Source organism: Tasmannia lanceolata, unplaced genomic scaffold (genome assembly GCF_043159265.1).
Source record: "Tasmannia lanceolata isolate RefF3 unplaced genomic scaffold, GAP_Taslan_0.1 ptg000016l, whole genome shotgun sequence".
Classification (NCBI taxonomy): Eukaryota; Viridiplantae; Streptophyta; class Magnoliopsida; order Canellales; family Winteraceae; genus Tasmannia; species Tasmannia lanceolata.
In genome coordinates this window covers 11,183,253-11,202,795 of record NW_027518693.1, presented here as the reverse complement: position 1 = coordinate 11,202,795, position 19,543 = coordinate 11,183,253, and the positions used below count along the sequence as shown (strand labels likewise).

Below are 19,543 nucleotides of genomic sequence, written 5' to 3'. Positions count from 1 at the left end.
GAGACTCTCCCAGCCTTAACTTCCTCCTTGTCCATGGTGATTATCACTCCAAAAGTCATGGAAATTATCTTTGCTACACAGAGGAATTTCGTGCCAAGATAAGTTAGTGGTAAACCTCAGACTTCGTTCCCATGGATGTTGACACATGTCAGCCGAAATCGACTCGTGCCCGCCGAGACCGACACGTCCTGGCTGAAGTTTAAAATCATGGCGATCGCATCCTCCATTCGCACCCCTATCACCGTCGATTTGAGTTAGTTTATCCTTCTAGCTGAAATTGCTTTTTACCCAAGGATAGTCTTGACATTCCTTGCATGCTTCATAGAAGAACTGCAGAAAATAAGAGTGCCATGTGCACTGTAGAAGAGAAATCTCAAAGTCTAAAGAGTTCACCTTAAAGCCTCAATTAGACCACCACGACCGAGGTTTTAAATTTCGGTTTTGGTTTTGTTTTCAGTCATTAGCGAAATCGTCGCATTTTGGTTTCGGTACGAGATTTCAGCTGAAATCTTGTAAAATTACGAAAACATTTTGGTACGAAATCACGGCCGAAATCCAAGAAAGATTCTTCACCACCGGTTTTTCTTTTTATTTTTTTGTTTTTTTAGAAGTATCTTAAATGAATATTCATGGATCTTTTTTCTGCTGGTGGAGTTGATTTTGTTGGGTTCTTGTTCAAATGTCTTTGTTTTTATCTGAAAACCTGAATGTTTCACATACTTCGACAGGAACATTAATGAAATCCCGAATTTTGGGGCGAATTCTTGTATTTTTCCGAATCCAAGTGGATTTCATTTCGGTAGCAGCAGAAATTGAAATATTTAGGCTGAAATGAAATGTTTCGGTCGAAATTTAAAACCACGATCACGACTAAGCACCTCAGCTACAATAGTGAAGAGAAACTGGAGAGAGCGGTACCCTTGCCTCAACCCTCTCAAGCTTCGGAAAAAACCTTCAGTGAGCCATTCACCAGTACAAAGAATCACGCTGACCAAACACAACACGACATCTAATAGCGACCAAATTAATCACAATTTCTATGAGTTCGCTTTAATAAATCTTCAGTTAGCACATGTCCAAACCTCCTCCGCATTTTACATAACTTTCTAGGCAACCAAACCATTATATCTGGTGCTTTCTTCCATGCTAGGGAAATATAAGCTTTAATTTTTAAATTTTTGCATGCAGAGACCTACATTTAAATAGACATTTATGAGAATAGCAAGTGAAGAAAGAAGGCTATCTTTTCTAGGCAGAAGGAAACCTTCATCTGCTTCCCACCCTGGATCTTAATCATGAGCTTTAGCTTTAAAGCAGGGACACCCATATATATTAGTTGGAATGGGATCCATGGAATTTCATAGTAGAAGACTGCCACAACCCTCAAAGGTGTAACTGGCTTAGCATTAGTGCCACTAACTATTTTTATCTGATAAGCTATTATGTTATATTGTAAGTTTGTAAGAGCTTTTGTTAGGCAGAAATGACATCAACTGTCTTCTTAAAGTGTTAATGCCTTCTCGACGTTGGGGAGAAGAAACTGTTAACTTTGAACTCGTGGTAAATTTCTCCTGACAGGTCAGGCATATGGTTTTCAAGCATATGCTTCAAGAATGAATTTGTGCTCGAAGAATATAACATTTCCACTTTGCCATTAAAAAAAAAAACATTTCCACAGACCAAAGTCCTGGATTTTGGATTTCATACCTAAATGGATTTTGAATTTGCTTTTGTGAGGTGTAATGGAGTTCTTTTTCACTCGCCCCAATAGCTATGTGTGACTCATTTCCCATTTGAAATGGATACATTCTGGTTGATTTTAGTTCATGTTATTGCTATAATTGTCTTCTCATGTTACATCGTAATTTCTAAACAGGGTCATCAAGGTTGCGTGAATGCTCTGTCATGGAACTCAAACGGCTCACTTTTAATATCCGGATCAGATGATACACGAGTATATTACTTTGAACTTGTCTTTTTTGGTATTTCACGGATCTGGTCCTGATGGTTGAAGCTTTCACATTTTTTATTGTTAAATCTTATGTGTTGATCAACATTGAACAAGTGGGGCATGTTGCTTGTATTATTTGATGTTTTTTTTTTATACTTTGCTTCAATTGTCTATGAAACATACTCTTTTGCACTAGTCATAACTACTTGATTTGATCTGTGGGCGAATGATATACGTTGAAAAAACAGAAAATGCAGAAAATCCAACTGGTCAACTGACTCTGTAACTAATACTAATTATATCCCAATAAGACTCTTGTGGAACTTTTGTTTAACTGTAAAGTTTTTACTTGGTTTCACTGATTGTGATTATAATATATACACTGGCTCTTTGTATCTGTTGTTCTTGACCATCTTGGTCCCCATTTTTAATGAATACTTAACCATTCAACACACACACACACACACACACACACACACGTAATTTGGGATTTCAAATTACGAACTAGTTTGTATGCTTGTGGAAGCTCGCAAAGCAAAATATAGTTTTAAATTGGCTATAAACTCATGCATTGAAGCCATTAAAAAAAAAAAAAAAACTCATACATTGAATTATTAGAGGCACATTTTAAGTTAATACACTGTACACCATATGCATTTGGTCGGTTGTCCACATGTGTATACATATGCAAAGTGTATGTTCCAGTCATTCCTCTTTGCTTATGTTCCAGTCATTCCTCTTTGCTTGCGGGCACTGAGTCTACATGCCCAGAGGGAGATTAGTTGACTAAAAGAAAATCATTTGATATGAGACATTTATTCTTTTGGGTTATTGCATCTATTACTTTTTTTATGAGCTGCATTCCTTAGAGAAGTAATCGTTAGATTGGTTCAAGGGTTATTTATCTCTTGCATTGAATGGGCAAAATGTGTACATCTTGTGATGCAAAATATAGGGGTGCAACTCAAGTCGGGTTCAACCTGAAAAAAGGTCGGGTTCGGGTTGACTGTTCCCTACTCGGGTTGAGGGTTGCGCCCGACCCGAGTGAAACCCGACATTTTATAATTTTTTTAAGCTTAAAAACTCGGTTTGGGTCGGGTTGGAAAAAAGGGTTCCTCGGGTCAGGTCGGGTCGAACCTCGTCGGGTTGGAAATTGGGTCGGGTTCGGGTTGGGAAAAAGGGTTCCTTGGGTAGGGGCGGGTTGGCCTCAACACGACCCAATCCGGCCCGAGTTGCACCCCCCTAGCAAAATATCTGTAATTTGTACGACTGTTGGTGAGTTTGAAAACAGGAGAACTTAGTGTACCAATTGGGAGTCCTTTGGTCATGCATAGCCTTCCCAATACAACTTTTACCTATTTGTATACATATATTTTTCTCTGTTTATATGTTTAGTAACATGCGTCCTTTGTGATAAGATGATGCCAAACTATGATGTGCAACTTCAATACCAAGGAAGTAATCTAATTGCCCCAAATCTTTGCCTTGCACATATTCTTGTAGGTACTTGTTGATCTCATCTATTTTCATTTCATTGTTCCTTATAACGATAATGTCATCCACGTATACCGCTAGGATCACTACATGACTTTTCAGAGTGATCCACATGACTTTGACGAATCCATACTTAGTAACAATTGGGCTAAATTTATTTAGCCATGCACAAGGAGACTGTTTCGGACTATATATTGCCTTTCTTAACTTAACCCTCCCTCGTGAGAAACATACCTAGGAGATTGCATCATATAAACATCTTCGTGTTGGCCATACTAAGGGCTAAATTTATTTAGCCATGCACGCGGAGACTGTTTCAGACTATATATTGCCTTTCTTAACTTAACCCTCCCTTGTGAGAAACATACCTAGGAGATTGCATCATATAAACATCTTCGTGTTGGCCACCATGAAGAAAACATTCTTAATGTCAAGTTGCCATAGTGACTAATGGATTTGAGCCCAAATGCCTCAGAATATTCAATACCAATGGTTTCTCTATAGCCTTTGCAAATGCAAACTAATCGTTTTTCAATCTCAATTCGCAACGAAATACTAAACAACATAAACCCAATAACAACCGACTACATACTTACCTACAGGTAATTTAGATATTTTTTAATGGCAATAAATCATTAATAAAAATGGAAGAAAATACAAGGCCGATTGAGAAAGTCAGTGAAAAGAAAAAACAGAGAGATTAGAAGATGCTACACCACAGACAAGACTCTCAAGGGGGAAGAAAGTCGAAAGGTTCTAGTTCCCGCCTAGTTACACCGTCCCTTGCTAGCCTGTCCGCTTCAGAATTTGCGGATCTTTTAACATGTTGAAATACTATTTTAGACCCCCCAATGCGATCCATAATCTCATTGATCCAGCGGGCGAACCACCGAGGATAAGACTTGCTACCCTTCAACAGTTCAACCAACCTATAACATTGAGCGAGTCGCCCTCCACTATCACCTTAGTCATGTCAAGAGACTCAATTAACCTTGTACCCTGAAGCGCCGCTCTAACTTCCGCCTCATTTGTCTGAAGATCCTAAAGGACTAGAGAAGACCGATAACGTGGCTCCGACCTCAAAATTTTGCCCTTTGGCCGAAAGCCAGCGGAGGCTGCTTTCTAATCCTAATGGTCTTTAGGCCTGGTTAATTTTTGCCAAATATCAGAGTAATAGCAATTGCCACTTTACTGGAATGGATCTCTTATGTGTTCCCTTATGGGATTCATGGAAGCTTGAATTGAGCTCTTTCCTTGATGGGATCAAATTCAATATTGGTGATTGCACTAGTATCTTTTTTTGGATTGATAGTTGGTGTAGGGACTCCAATCTCGATTCAATTTTTACAAATATATAATAAAGATTTAATTTGAGCTATGGTTTCAGAATATATTGATTTGAGTGGGCTCTGGCAAGAATCATACAGTGTTCGCTTTCACACTGCAAGGCTGAATGGTTCCTATATAATTGAACCCATACTTTATTGAACCTTATATGAAATGTTGTTACCAAATGTTGGGGTTGCTGCGCCTTTTTCTTCTTGAAAACATAGTACTTGTCAAAAGGTTGAATTAGTACTATACAGGCATGCAAATAAGGTCTGTCAATGTCCTTTTGTTGGGGATTGCTATTCCTCCGGTGAATTTTGGTTTTGCTGTTCCATATCTCTCTGACTGGGAAGAAATTTGAACTGATGGAATGACAGTGGTGAAAACTGTGAGATGATGAAGTCTGTGACTGTAATGATGTGATGAGTGCTTCCCCTTATTCTGGGGAACTTTGGAAGATGGATCATAAAGAGTAAACTCATGAAATCTGATGTGGTTTGAGATTAGAATCTATAGTATTTTCCACAGCACCCCCTGACCAAAAAAAAACCAGAAAGCCAAGATCTCTATAAAGCGAGGGAAAGAGTACAGAACTACAGGTGTGCAGCAGAGAAGGAAGAAAGACGAATGCTATGAGAGCGTAGACGGAATAAGGTCTCGGGGAGACCTCCCATTTATCACATGGGAGGGAAAGATTAGTAAAACATTCGAGCTGTAAACTCATAATTAGACATGAAAAAAAGAAGATATTGAGACAGAATATGAACGAAGGATTGAAGCATCTGACCGGGCTCTGGAGATGAATACCGAAAGAGCTTATCGGATGCACCATCGGCCTCAGACAGCTTGACCGGGCAGGGGAAGAACTCAAAAGAAAAAAAAACTTATTTTTAGTAAATCACAATGATAACCCTTATGGGTGTCGCTGTATCCCGCCACGATGAGCTTCTGGAGACAACTTCCATCTATTGGAAGGAATCTGGACGAAACATATATAGCCAAAGGAATGCTACTCATCATACTTAGCAATATGCCCTGTATGAGGAAGCAAAGCCAAGAAGTGGTGCCTAATGACGGTGAATCACATACAAAACTGTATGAAAGGCCTTTATTCATAAATGATGATGAGTGCCACTATGAAATAACATAGGGATTAGGGAGCCCAGCCTGTGTTATATTTTGGTGTTTATGTTTAGCAAAACCATTTTGGGAAGGTGTATGAGGACAAAAAAAAGCTCTTGCTTGATCTTTTGTTACAGAGATCCTCCTCCCCTCCATCAGTTTGAAGTGCCTTACTACAAGCATCATAATGCAATTTAACATATGTGGAGAAAGTGCGGAAAACCTGGAACAATTCTGAGTTATGGTTAAAAAAGTAAATTCATGTACAACAAGTAAAGGGATCAATAAAATGATGTATAAACAAGAACCAGGCAGAGAAGAAACGTGGGCCTAGTGGGGTCCTCAAACAATTGCTTTACTGTTTGATTATAACCATTTGCACCAAAAAAAATGTGAATTACTCATTTATTCTGTTGCAGATACCACATGTGCTATATTTTGTTTGCACTTTAGTCTGTTTTCTTTCACTTGGTGCAGGTTAACATTTGGAGTTACAAAAGCCGGGGGCTTGTACACAGTATTGATACAGGGCATTCAGCAAACATATTTTGTGCGAAATTTGTTCCCGAGACTTCTGATGAACTCGTGGTTTCTGGTGCTGGAGATACAGAAGTAATTTAGTGATGAGGATTAATATTGTTTGTTTATTAGTCTTAGGTCTATTTACATGTTGTTTGAGATTGTTGTAGAATTCAAATACTGTTCTCTTTTCAGGTTCGCTTATTTAATTTATCTCGCTCAAGTGGGAGAACTGAAGAAAATGCCCCTGAACCATTGGCACTGTTTCGGTGTCACTCAAGGAGAGTCAAGAAATTAGCTGTAAGATTTGATCTGAAAAGACCATATTTCTATGAGCATGTTCAATCAGCCTGTGAGACTACCTGAAAAATCAGTTTTTACTTGTTAAAGTTGTTTATAAGAAGAAAAATATGAGCATTGGGTGATTTTTTTATTCATACCTGTCCTAGCACCGATAGAAATAGGCAATTCATATTATCATCTCCTCTGAAATTGCTTTATATGCTGCAGGTTGAATTGGGAAATCCTAATGTAGTATGGAGTGCAAGTGAAGATGGAACTTTGAGACAGCATGATTTTCGTGAGGGTGCTTCTTGTCCTCCGGCTGGATCCTCCCATCAAGAATGCCATAACGTTTTAGTAAGTCCTCTGCTTTTTATCTGGATTTCTCAGAAAAATACTTGCTTTTTTTTAATGGTGAAAGTCATTAGCCAAAGCAAGGAGGACCGAGGTGGTCCATACTCCATTCCAGAAAATAAAACATATGAAGGAAAAGAGAGAAAAAGCAAAAATAAGGAGCCCTTAGGAATCATCAGGGGGAAAAGACTAAAAAACCTCTAGTACTAGTCTATCTACTCCAAACCGAGCAGGGTATTGGCATCTGAGTTTGCTGAGCGCCATACACCATCCCCCTTATCTCTCACTTCCTTGATCGCATCCCTACCATTTTCCATCTCTTAACCATCCTATCACATCTCTTAACCAACCTATCACATTCAGAGAATCCCCCTCAATGATGAGCGAATCTAGAATACCTTGATCGGCGAGACGGATTCCCTTAAGAACCGGTTGCATTTCCGCCGCATGAGTCACGAATGCAAACATAGGGTCCGCGGATTAATATTTTAGAACTTAAAGAGTATATGAATGGTTTACAGTTCAATTTAATAGCAACATGCATTCCCAAAAGTAAATAACAACACATAATAGTCAATCAGCTAAGTTTTTTTTTTTTTTTTACTGAAAATTCATCACTTTTAAAATTCCATCATCAAAAGGAGCAATCAGCCTAGTGAGTTCTATACAATTGATTATAAATCAGGGAATCAGCTCATTATTAAATAATATTCAGATATCTAGTCAGGTCTGTCAAACAAATCAGATCAATAAAAATAAACTCCGTCCTACGTTCCAAAGAAATCTAGAAGGGGTAATGGAATAATGGTAGGGATATGTGTAGGGCATGAGGTAAGGGGCAATAGAGGTAGGATCAAAGAGGGAAATACTGATAGGTTGTAATGAAAATATGAATATAGGAGAAATCCGTATCTGTGTAGTGTGGCAGGGCTTTGGCCTTGGTTGCCTTGATATAGGAGCCCTCCAAGAGAAGTGAGATAGCTAATGATACGAGGAGGAGCTGATCTCAACCAAGACAAAGAGTGTTGAAGGAAAGAAGGATCGAGACCAAGAAACTATCAAGATCAAGAAGAGAAAGGAAGATCAAGATTGAGAAAAAAGAAGAAGATCAGGATCAAGAAAAGGAGAAATGGAAATCAAAGGGGAGAAAAAATAATGGGCGAAAGGGGAATGGTTTATAAACCCAACCGGTAAGGGTAGAGTTGAAAGGGGAGAAAATGAATGTATTCATTCTTCAACATGTAACCATGATCCAAATATCCGTAAGTTGACGGACGAGCCAGCTAGACTGACATGGATAACATGATGCCATTTATTATTGGAATTTTTTTAGAATATAACTCTCTGGTTGATTTATTTGGTAGGATTGACCTGCTTTTTGTTTACACAAGGATGTTGTGACTCATTTTCCATGTGGTTTTTAGTATGATTCGGTTTTAAAAATTGATTCATTTAGTTGCAAGATGTGAAAGTTTGGAGCAGTAAATGAAGCACCAACAAAAAGGAACAAGAATAAGTGAAACAAAAGTAAGAAACATCGGTTTTGGGAAAGTAGGGGCAGAAAGAAATATGGGATTGTAAGATAAATCCTTTAGGAACATGGGATGTTAAGATAAATGCTCAAGGATCTGGTAAATCTATGGGGAGAACTAAATATTTGTTTACTGACTTTGGTTCTTGAGGAATATGCTTCCATGGTATCTCTCACCCTCCCCCTCTCATTTTTCTCCATGTTTACCCTGCATTTGTTTTGTAAAGCAATTAAATCGAATTCATTTCCCATTCGCAATTCTTGGGAAATATTATTCCTGCTTTGGAATGGTTTCCTGCAACTATATTTCTGGCGAAGAATCACAAAGGGAATATGATGATTAGCAAATTATAGAAAGTTGAAATATATCAAGCACATTGGACTTCTGGTTCGGAAAGTGAATCTTAGTGTAACATGTGTGATCATCCAACAAGTTGACATAAAATCATGAATTATAGAAGAGAAGCCAGTTTTAGAAATTTTCCTTCAAAGAACATATTGTAGTAGGATTAGCCAATCCCACTATTTTACCGCCATGCATTTGGCGAATTGTAAAAGAGACTATTTTTAGAAATTTTCTTCGAAGAACATTTTTTAGTAGGATTAGCCAATCCCACTATTTTACGAAAGCAATGCATTTTGTGTGACTCAGAACGTCCATGTTTTATTAAGGAGCCTAGATATTTATATACTATAAAAAAATTCAATTTCATCTCAATGAATCCAAGTGTTGAGACTGGGAATTTCCTTTAGGAGCCCGCTCATAGAAAGGACGGATATCATAACATTTGAGGTGAAATGGAATTATCAAAACTATACTATCATTAGCTCTTCAAATACAATACTGAAAAATGGATAGTTAAATTGGCTTAGTAGGAAACATGGTTGAAAAACTCAAACATTTCCCAGTACTTGTTTGCATTCTCTTTGATATAAATGAAATTCTCGAAAATGAAAAGGCGTAGTTACCCTTGAACATGATATACAAATGACGAGGTATGGAATAAGTATTAAGGTTTGTGTAATGAATTGGTAAAAGAAGAGTACAAGCTAAAAACTTGGTTCTAATAGTCGCCCTTCCCTTTGCCCAAGCATTGAAAATGTGTTGCATAGATGGGTTGGTTTCTCTCTTGATAGGTCTTTCGTTAGTGTAAAAAACTCAAGCATTTTGGTGTGAAAGTAATGGAAATTTATTTCCTTTGCAGCTACCTGCTTCATATTATTAATTTGGTTTCCCTGTCACTAGAATTTTATTATCTTTTTTATTCTCTACGGAATTACATGACATTCTCTTTACAGTTGGTCCCTTTCTTGGATATGTGAAGGGAAAATCGTTTCTTATTATTTTATGGTATATCTTAATTTCTCATCTTCTTAAACGATTAAAAATGTTTGCACTTGGTTAGCATATGATTTATGCAAACAATGCTTGTTCTGGATGGCGTACTAGTGTCCTGTTCTTTGTCAGCAATTTCACCGTTTTGGTTTGGGTGAATGGATTTTCTCGTAGGACATCTATTTATCTTTGCAACTCTTTTTTTCTCTCTATGATTTCCATTTAATGGCAGCTCGATTTACGATGTGGAGCAAAGAAGTCCCTAGCTGATTCTCCTAAACAATGTCTTGCTTTAAAGTCTTGTGACATCAGTTCCACTAGGCCTCATCAAATCCTTGTTGGTGGGAGGTATTTTTTTTTTCTGTTGATTCTTTTCTTAAAAATCTGCACTTATCCGGGCTATTTACATATTTCAACTAATGCATATTCCTTTTCTGAATTCTTGCAGTGATGCTTTTGCTCGCTTGTATGATAGAAGGATGCTTCCCCCATTGAGCTCTTGCCAGAAAAGGATGAAACCGCCTCCATGCGTTAACTATTTCTGTCCAATGCATCTCGCTGACCGTGTAAGTTCAGAAGTCCTTAAAATTAACTTGTTCAGAATTATTTAAGTAACTTTTTCTTGTTACAAGTGCAATAATTATATTTCTTATGCTTAGGGTTTGATCACTTACATTTTTCCCATTTTACTAGATATCATGGAATATCCTACTTTTTGGTTAAATCTGTTCCTTTTAGGGCGTGTTCGGCAACCATTTTATTACATGATTGGCCCGTTTTATTAGATCCGGAGTATGACAAAAGCAAAAAAATATCGAAAATCTCGTTGGGCTACCGACCCACTAAGAGTCCGTTTCCCTACATTTCAGCTTTATTTCATCTAAAAGCTGAGATTTTTCGGAGCGACTCAGAGTCGCTTCCAAGATTCACGTAAATCCGCTTTTCACCCGTTTAACTCGGCGAAAATGAGAAGCATTAACGAACACGCCCTTAATTGAACATGGATTTTGTGTCTTTAAGAATCTTCATACGAGCATTGTATTTCTCTTACAATTGTCTGAAATGTTGGTCTTAGACTATCTTTGCAGTCTCGGGCAGAAAAGACTCTTCTCCCATTTTAGTTCTTTTTCTCTTAGAAGCTGAGTTGGCAACTTTGGCAATTGTACTTAGCAGTATTTTCTGTAATTCCAGTGTGGTGTTCCTTGCTCATGCCCACAATGAATTACTTGCACATTGAGGTACTCATAGTTAAAATATCCTTGGCCAGGTGTTGTGTGGTACCTTGGTCTTTCGGAATTTAAGGATTGAATGAAGTGATGATCATATATAAGTGTATAGCTAGAAACCAACATTGAGTGCCTAGGCCGGAAAACATTATCATAACCTTGATTTTGTACAGTGTAAGAGGGCTTTCACTGGTGAAGGAAAACTGGAAAAGTCAAAATCCTTTTATTTAATTAGCAGGATACCTAAATAATACCTAAATTGCTATGCCTTTGTTAGGGAAAATTATTAAATGAATATTAAAACATAAAATATCCTCTAAAATCAGTGAGAAGCACTTGTGGCACTGAGGTAAAGATCTTTTGACAATTATTTATATATTTAGTTCCCCTATTACATTTTCATTCGCTATTGTATTGCAATATTAAAAAGTGCGCATTAAATGCTTGATCGAAGCCTGGAGAAATATTTGTACTTAAGAACTTGTTTTTAAGCACATTAAATGCTTGATTGAAGTCTTGAAGAACTTTTGTGCTTGAGAACTTGTTTTTCGTCTAAGAATTCTATTGGTTGTTTATATTGATTTTTGGATTTAATTTCTTTTAATCCAACGATCCATTTTCTTGGTGTCCTTCGTTTCTTTATTTCAGGGTCGGTCAAGCTTGCACCTCACTCATGTTACATTTAGTCCAAATGGAGATGAAGTGCTCCTTAGTTATAGTGGAGAGCATGTTTACTTAATGGATGTGGATCTTGGTATGTTTCTTACCTTTGAAATTGATGGCTAACTCATTCACCTGTAAATGTTTCCTTGATATAACTGTGTATATTTTGGTATTTTATTTACTTTCTCTTCGAAAGTGAAGGTACCATCCCCATTTTGAAGTTGACTCGTCCAAGTCAAATGATTGTATGTATTTGGGACAAAGATGATCTAAGTGATCTCCTTCTGAAATGTTGGTCCTGCAAAGAGTTAATATCTTTCTACATCTAGTCCTTTTGAGGTTTATAGGGTGTCATTGACTCAATTCTATATCTATAAGGTGTCCTAGTAAATGGACAAGGATAGTGCTTCAATTCTTGCATCGTTTTTTCCTAGTCATATGCTTGCTTATTCCCTGGTGACATCTATATTATCTTTATAACTTGCAGGTGGTGAGAATTCAATGAGATATAGTGTAGGTGACATTCCACAACAAATGATTCCAGCTCCTATGGTCAGTGGAGCGGAAATACCTCCATCACCACGCCCTCTCTTATCAAATGACGTTGCCAAAAACAGCAAAATGTCTAGCAAGGTAGGCATTTTCTCTATTGTCCTGATTTATATCAAATTACAGTTGATTCTGACATCCATGTCTATCTGCACAGTACGTTTGGTGATGCTGATATTTTGTTACAGCTCTGGAAGTGCTATGAATTAGTTCAGGATGCTGAAAAATCCTTGGAAGGGTCAAACTATCTATATGGAATTGAAGCATGTAATGTGGCACTTGATGGAAAAGGTCCGGAAATTGAACCTGCATTGAAGCACGACTTCCTATGTACTCGAGCAGCATTATTCCTCAAGGTTACTAAAAGTTCAAGCTGTTCATTATATCTTTACCCATGTCACAAACACCTCCGATATTTCAAAATATAGCAATTTTATCGCGATATTTTAGTAAAACTACAAAATCCCGACATAATCCCGAGCATTAAAAAAATATAGTGATGTTTTCATTTATTGCATAATATCATATTTTACGATATTTTTTAATTTTATTTTGTCTTAATTTATATATTTTTAAATTATTTTATTTTATCATTTTCCCGATAGAAACCCAAAAAAATGAACAAAAATCAATATATCTTGAGATTTTACCTTGCTGAGAAATTCCCGAGAACGATATTTGTGACATGACTCTTTACTATCATGCCATCACTCAATAGTAAGTTTAATCATTGTTTACAGAGGAAGTGGAAAAATGATGTTCACATGGCTATAAGAGATTGCAACAAAGCTAGAAGCATTGATTCTTCATCCTTCAGGGCACACTTCTACATGTCTGAGGCACTTTTACAGGTTCCGTTTTGTTTTATTAGCATCATGAGCCATGTTTTTCCTGATTTGTTTTACATCTTCTTGTTGAATTGTTATTTTTTTTCTTCAACCTTATCCTTAGCATCTTATCCAAGGGCAAGGGCAAACGATTTATTTATTATGTGGTCACTTCTGTCTCTCTTTCTTGAGTTAATTTCTTTCTTTCTTTTTTTCCTTACTTTCTGTTACTCTATTTTGCAGTTGGGAAAACATAAGGAAGCTTTGGACTATGCCATGGTTGCTCAGTATTTGGCTCCATCAAATTCTGAGGTGTTAGACAGAGTAGAGAGTATAAAAGAGCATCTTGCTGCAGGTTTGGATAATATAATGTTCTTGTTTTGCATTTTCTCTCTCTGCATTCACATTCAAAGGAATCTCATGAACAAACTGTCAAGGCTTTATAGGGGATGTTAGTTTCTATAACTTTGTACTGTTCATGCCGTCATGTGCTTACACGAAAGATGTCCACAATTTTAATTCTGACTATTTTTTCATCCTCATGTATGATCTTCAACTCATTTTTATTTGAACTGTTACATCTGAGTTTTACCATGAGTCTTTTTCTGTCTCAGTTTGTTGTTTCACCTGTTGCAATTTTTTTTTGAATGGTTAGTGTTAACTTACCAACTTCTCCAAAAGTCTAAGCTGTTGGAGAAAGGCGTTATTTATCTTTTATACTTTAACACTCCCCTGCACGTGTGGCCCACTTGGCAAACATGTGGCAAATGTGGTCCCACTTTGGGCTGACCATCGCATGTGGATTTTTGCTATCCAGGGTGTTTGAACTTGAGAACTTTGGCTTTGATACCATGTTAACTTACCAACTTCTCCAAAAGTTTAAGCTGTTGGAGAAAGGTGTTATTTATCTTTTATACTTTAACAGTTAGATATCATTAATAGAAGAAGAAGAATATACAAAGCTGGCCGAGATGGGCCGCAAAAATCAAATGAAAAAAATTACAAAATAACTAACAGAAACTAAAACTTTAAGGTGGGAGAAAATTAAATAACTCGAGCTCTAGCTTTCCTAATCCTACTCCTTCCCTAGAAAAGCTTATCAGCCTCCTCATTTGCGGATCTTTTGACATGCTTGAAAATGACATTCGCCCCTCCAAGCAATCCCTAATCTCATCCATCCAACTCCCAAATCTCCATGGGACCGACTTGTTTTCTTTTAGCTACCCGATGACGTTAAGAGAGTCTCCCTCCACTATAAGCTTATCCAGGTCAATCGACTCAGCTAGTCTAATACCCTGCAAAGCTGCCCTGATTTCCGTTTCATTCAAGTCCGCAAAGCCAATGGGGCGTGAGAAAGACCACAACGTGACACCTGACTTGTCTCTAAGTAGACCACCAACTCTAGAAAGTCCTGGGTTACCTAAACTGGTCCATCAAAATTAATCTTGAAAAAACCAGGGGATGGAGGGGCCCATTGAGGGCTGCCCTGCTTCACACAATCACTACTAAAGCACACCTCGTCCAGCCATACCATAGGTCGTGAGATGAAACAAGCTGACAACTAGGGAGGGATCTAGCCCAAGAAATAGTCAAAGCGATCGCCATCAAAGAGATCTTTCAAAGCACCTTGCCTTTCTTCCGCCAAGGGGAAAAAACCCAACTACTTACAACATTCGGTAAATGAGTGGGAAACACCCATTCACAAATCTTTGAAGGATCCTGCTCCAAACTAACCGAGCGTATTTCCAATGCAGGAGGAGATGATCCACTATCTCTCCTACCTCTGGGCATAGAGCGCAATGATCCACAATCAACATGTTCCGACTCCTAAGATGATTGACGGTGAGAATCTTGTCCAAAACCGCCGTCCAACCGAAGGCACAAATCCTAGGAGGAGCTGGAATGGTCCAAACTTTGGCCGCCTGCAGAGATCCCGTGCAAGGAGTGAGCTGCTGATAGAACGACTTGACACTGGAGACCCCTGATGTGCACCAAATCCAAACGCTCTTATCCACCCTAGAACAACGATGTACTGCGCATCAAGCAACTCCAAGATCCTAGCAATACTCTCAAGTTCCCGATCCAAAAAGAGTCTCTTGAAATTGAAATTCTAGACTGTCCCGTTCTCCCCGTGGACCATGTAATCCGAGACCCACGCTTCTTTATTAGTAGCATTAACGAAAAGATCCCGGAATCAAAATGAAAAAGAGGTCTCTCCACACCACAAGTCCCCTCATTAAATTTAAACCTTTGATTCAAAATATTTGTCCATACCTTAGTTGTAAATTCCGTTTCGGTGGCCATTCCAGTTTGGCCACCGAAACTGAATTCCGGTGGGATTTCGGTCATTCCGGTCAAAACTTTTCTGTCACACAAAAAAAATACTAAAAAATATGAGAAAAATCCCAAAAAATAAAAAATGAATAGAAAAGGATAAAAAATGAATAAATAATCGAAAATATGTGTCCCAAAAGGCATATTCATTAGTTAAACACTTAAAGTCTTGTACAAGTCCAACTGATAGTCTGATACATGGAAGAACATAAAAAAAGAGATACATGAAAGTGAAACATAGACAATAGCTAGTAGCAACAACTCTCAGTCATCGTAACTGGATGATCGTACTCAATGTCGTCTTCGTCGTCTTCGCCGCTGCCATCACCACCTGGACCACCAGTAGGGACATCTTCTTCAAGAGGCATGACAACGTCGTCGTCGTCGTCCCCGGCCCCTGCCCCAACCACAACAGAAGGTGCTTCAAGATTTTTTCACCCAATGTCTTCCGGCGTGAAAATGACATCTTCTTCTTCCGCAACCCAATCTATCATGACATGTAGATGGTCTATGCTCAAAGGGTCACTAGTGGTAGATGATTTCCTCAACAAGTCCCTGAAAAGGAAAACATTAAGTTTAATGTCAAAGGTTAAACTTAAAAGCTTAAAGCGATGATGTGAGAGTTGAAAATATTATATTACGTTGTATACCTTTCTCGAAACTTAAGGTTGTAATGGACAAACACCAAGTCATCCAATCTCTGGTGCTCCAAACTATTTCTCTTTGCGGAGTGAATGTGTTCGAAGGTGCTCCAGTTCCTTTCACACCCAGTCGCACTGCAGGTCTGACTGAGGATTCTGATCACAAAGTTCTGTAATTCTTCCATGTCACCTCCGAATTGATTCCACCATGCAATTGTAAAGTAACAAATAGTAAAGCATTATTTGCTGAGAAACTGAAAGTTAAAATGAATTATACTTAATTAAACAAACAACTCAAATATACCTGGTCCCAACTTCGTTCGGTTGCGGATTGCAAGCTTCATTCCAAACATACCCTTAGCCTCTCGATAATCCTCAATTTGATTGGTGATGAGGTCTTGTGTAGCTTCATCAGGTACCAATCGAGTGATGTATGCTAGCAAGCCTCTGGTTACTTCACTGTGCCTAGAGAAGGTAGGAGTGAAAAAGAGAGCAGGGTTAAGAAAATATCCTGCTGCATGGAGAGGACTGTAGAGTTGCCTATCCCATCTTTGGTCGATGATCCTCCAGATGAGCATGTAATCTGATTTTCTCTTCAACCTCTCCTTGATGTTCTCTTTGGCCCTATCCATGGCCTCATATAAGTAACCAATCACCGATTTGTTCTGCCGATCTACCAAACGTAGCACTCTCACTAAAGGCTCGCTGATGTTTAGAAAGTACTTGCATTGGTCCCAAAAAGATTTGTCCAACACAGTACTAACTACCCCTTCACTCAGTGGGTGTTGGACAAACCTACTAGTATACTCGTCAGACACGAACATCTGCTGAAGTGCTTTCTGATTCAACACCAGACTTTGTATGCTAATGAAATTTGTAGCAAATCTGGTAAAAGCAGGACGGCACAACTCCTTCCCACTTGTGAACTTCTTCCTCATCAAATTCAAGAGGCCTCCGTGGTTGTAGATGAACTTTGTAATCGTCCGAGCCCTCTCAATTGTGGTTGCTATGTGAGGAAATACACTCGGTTTGCATAGATGCTCCAAGATGAGATCTAAGCAATGGGTTGCGCACGGAGTCCAGAAGAATGTACCAAACGCGGCTTCTAGTCTTTTCCCAGCAGCTTTGTAACTTACTGTCAGTTACAAACTGCACCACATATTCCGGATTCACCTCTGCGACAATCTTTTCAAAGATTTTGAATAATTCATCGGCATTCTTCACTGTGCCAGATACATCAACGGATTTGAGGAATATGACTCCTTTAGGGCAGTATACCAAAAAGTTGATTAGGGAACGTTGTTTGGTGTCTGTCCATCCATCGGCCATAATGCTACAGCCAGTGTTTCTCCATGACATCTTCATCTCTTCAAAGTAGTTTTTTTACCTCATCCATTGTATTCTTCAAAATGGAACCCCTTAAAGCATGATAGGTAGGTGCCTTATAACCGGAACCCACAGCATTCACAGTATCAAACATAGGTTGCCAGAAAGGTGAATTGGCAACGTTGAAAGGGAGATTGGCATCGTAGCAAAGCATGCCAACTGCCATGTCTGCTCTATCCACTGTTTCTTTGGTAGCCAAAGCACTTTTAATGCTTGACTGGGCTCTCGGGGTTGTTCGTGGTGCAAAGAAATTCCTGACCCCTCCTGTGATTCCCTTCTTCTTCCTTTTTGTACCACTCGGTTCTACAAGAACTTCCTTACCCTTTCACCGAGGCAATGGTGTAATGGCAATGTCTTCTACATCATCATCCTCTTCTTCTTCGTCTGGTGTGCCATAAAAACCTCCAACCTCTGCTCTGGATACGCTCATCCTAGCCTTCTCTTTTCTCTTTGCATCTAAAAGTTGCTTCATTCGGTATTTTACATCTTCAATCACTTTTTTGCATGATGCTACCTCACCAGGAACAACTGTTAAATGTTCTTTGAAGCGGGTTATACTTCCACCAGCTATGACTTTGCCACAGAATATGTAAGTTATTTTATTTTTGACCCGGAACCAATGTACCGTAAGCCCATGCCGGGTCATCCGATCTAGCGGGTCCCGAATCAATAGAGGATGCTCCTGCAGAAGGTCCCGACCCGACCCACTCATTCTGAAATGAAGCAGAAGAAGGGGGGAAATGAATTAGAAGAAAGAACATGGAAACAAATTACAAAAAAAATGAAGTAGAAGGGGACAAATGAAGTAAGAAATAAAATTGAAACGAAAGAAAGGAAATGGAAAGAAATAAAGAGAACCTTGAGGTTGAACTTGAGTTGAAGAGAAGAAGAAAATATTAGCCTTCACTTACTTGAAATTTGTAGTGTAACTTGTAAGCCTTCACTTGAAATTTGTAGTGTAAGTTGTAACTTGTAATTTGTAAGCCTTTGGAAATAGTTCTTGACTTCTTGTAGTGGTAAGTTGAATGTAGGCTTTCCCTTTGCTCCAAAATGGACTTGGATTGAGTTGAAGAAGATGGTAGACTTGTAGGAAATTTAGAAGAATAGATAGTGTAAGTGAAAGTAGAGAAAGAAGGAGAATCACTTATGTGAAGGGGGGAGGAGAAGAAGGTAGGGAAAAGGCTATTTATAGAGTTTTTAATTGATTGTGCATTTAAAAATGACTAAAATACCCTTCCCAACAGCTATAAACGGTCACATTTTGAGGCTAAAATGATCAAAAACCCAAAAGAGCCGTTGCAGGGGCATTGTTGTAAATTCTGCAAAATCCAGTCAAACTAGCCGTTATATACGATTCCGGCCGGAATGGGGAATTTCGTCCATTCCCCATTCCGGATTCTGGAAAATTTCGTCCGGAATGGCTGGAATGGGACGAAATTCCCACCGGAACGAAATTTTTAGAATTCCGTTCCGGAATGAGAACGAAAGTTTCGTCCATTTCGGACGAAACGAAACGGAATTTACAACTAAGGTCCATACTTTAACCCCCTTTTTGCTGAACTTGTCGTCAGATAACCAATTGACCGGCAATATTCCATACTCTTCTCCCATTAACCTTACCTACAAGAGTTGACTTTCCTCCCCAAAACGCCAGCCATTTTCCTGACAGGGTCACATTCACTTCCTTCAATCTTCTTATGCCCAAGCCCCCAGTCTTTAATGGTTTGCAAACTTTCTGCCATTTTACAAGGTGCATTTTCCTCTTCTCATTTGAACCCCCCCCCGCGCCAAAAAAAAAGAAAAAGAAATCTTCTTTGGATAGATTCAATCCTTTTAATAATACTGATTGGACATTTGAAAACCGACAATTGATAAATAGGGATATTAGCTAGAAACGCCTTAATGAGGGTTATTCTACCTTCCAACGAGACCAAATTTCACTTCTAGGTGTTTACCCTTTTTCCACCCTCTCAACTATGGGATCCTATTGTTTCTTTTA

The 19,543-nt window shown here is 38.5% G+C and overlaps 1 protein-coding gene across 2 annotated transcripts in view; it reads left to right on the top strand.

Moving 5' to 3' along the window:
- The window catches only part of ASG2 (transducin family protein / WD-40 repeat family protein), a 36,420-nt gene that overhangs the window by 3,668 nt on the left and 13,209 nt on the right, over positions 1 to 19,543 (top strand). For both annotated transcript variants that reach the window (XR_013235307.1, XM_077356887.1), the window contains exons 3-13: positions 1,877 to 1,954; positions 6,374 to 6,508; positions 6,611 to 6,715; positions 6,926 to 7,054; positions 10,151 to 10,266; positions 10,367 to 10,484; positions 11,793 to 11,898; positions 12,295 to 12,440; positions 12,545 to 12,712; positions 13,097 to 13,207; positions 13,427 to 13,538. Coding sequence is in view for 1 of the 2 variants with exons in the window: in XM_077356887.1 (XP_077213002.1) it covers positions 1,877 to 1,954; positions 6,374 to 6,508; positions 6,611 to 6,715; positions 6,926 to 7,054; positions 10,151 to 10,266; positions 10,367 to 10,484; positions 11,793 to 11,898; positions 12,295 to 12,440; positions 12,545 to 12,712; positions 13,097 to 13,207; positions 13,427 to 13,538 (1,324 nt within the window). In the remaining variant the exon portion in view is untranslated. The remainder of the gene's footprint in view (positions 1 to 1,876; positions 1,955 to 6,373; positions 6,509 to 6,610; positions 6,716 to 6,925; positions 7,055 to 10,150; positions 10,267 to 10,366; positions 10,485 to 11,792; positions 11,899 to 12,294; positions 12,441 to 12,544; positions 12,713 to 13,096; positions 13,208 to 13,426; positions 13,539 to 19,543) is intronic.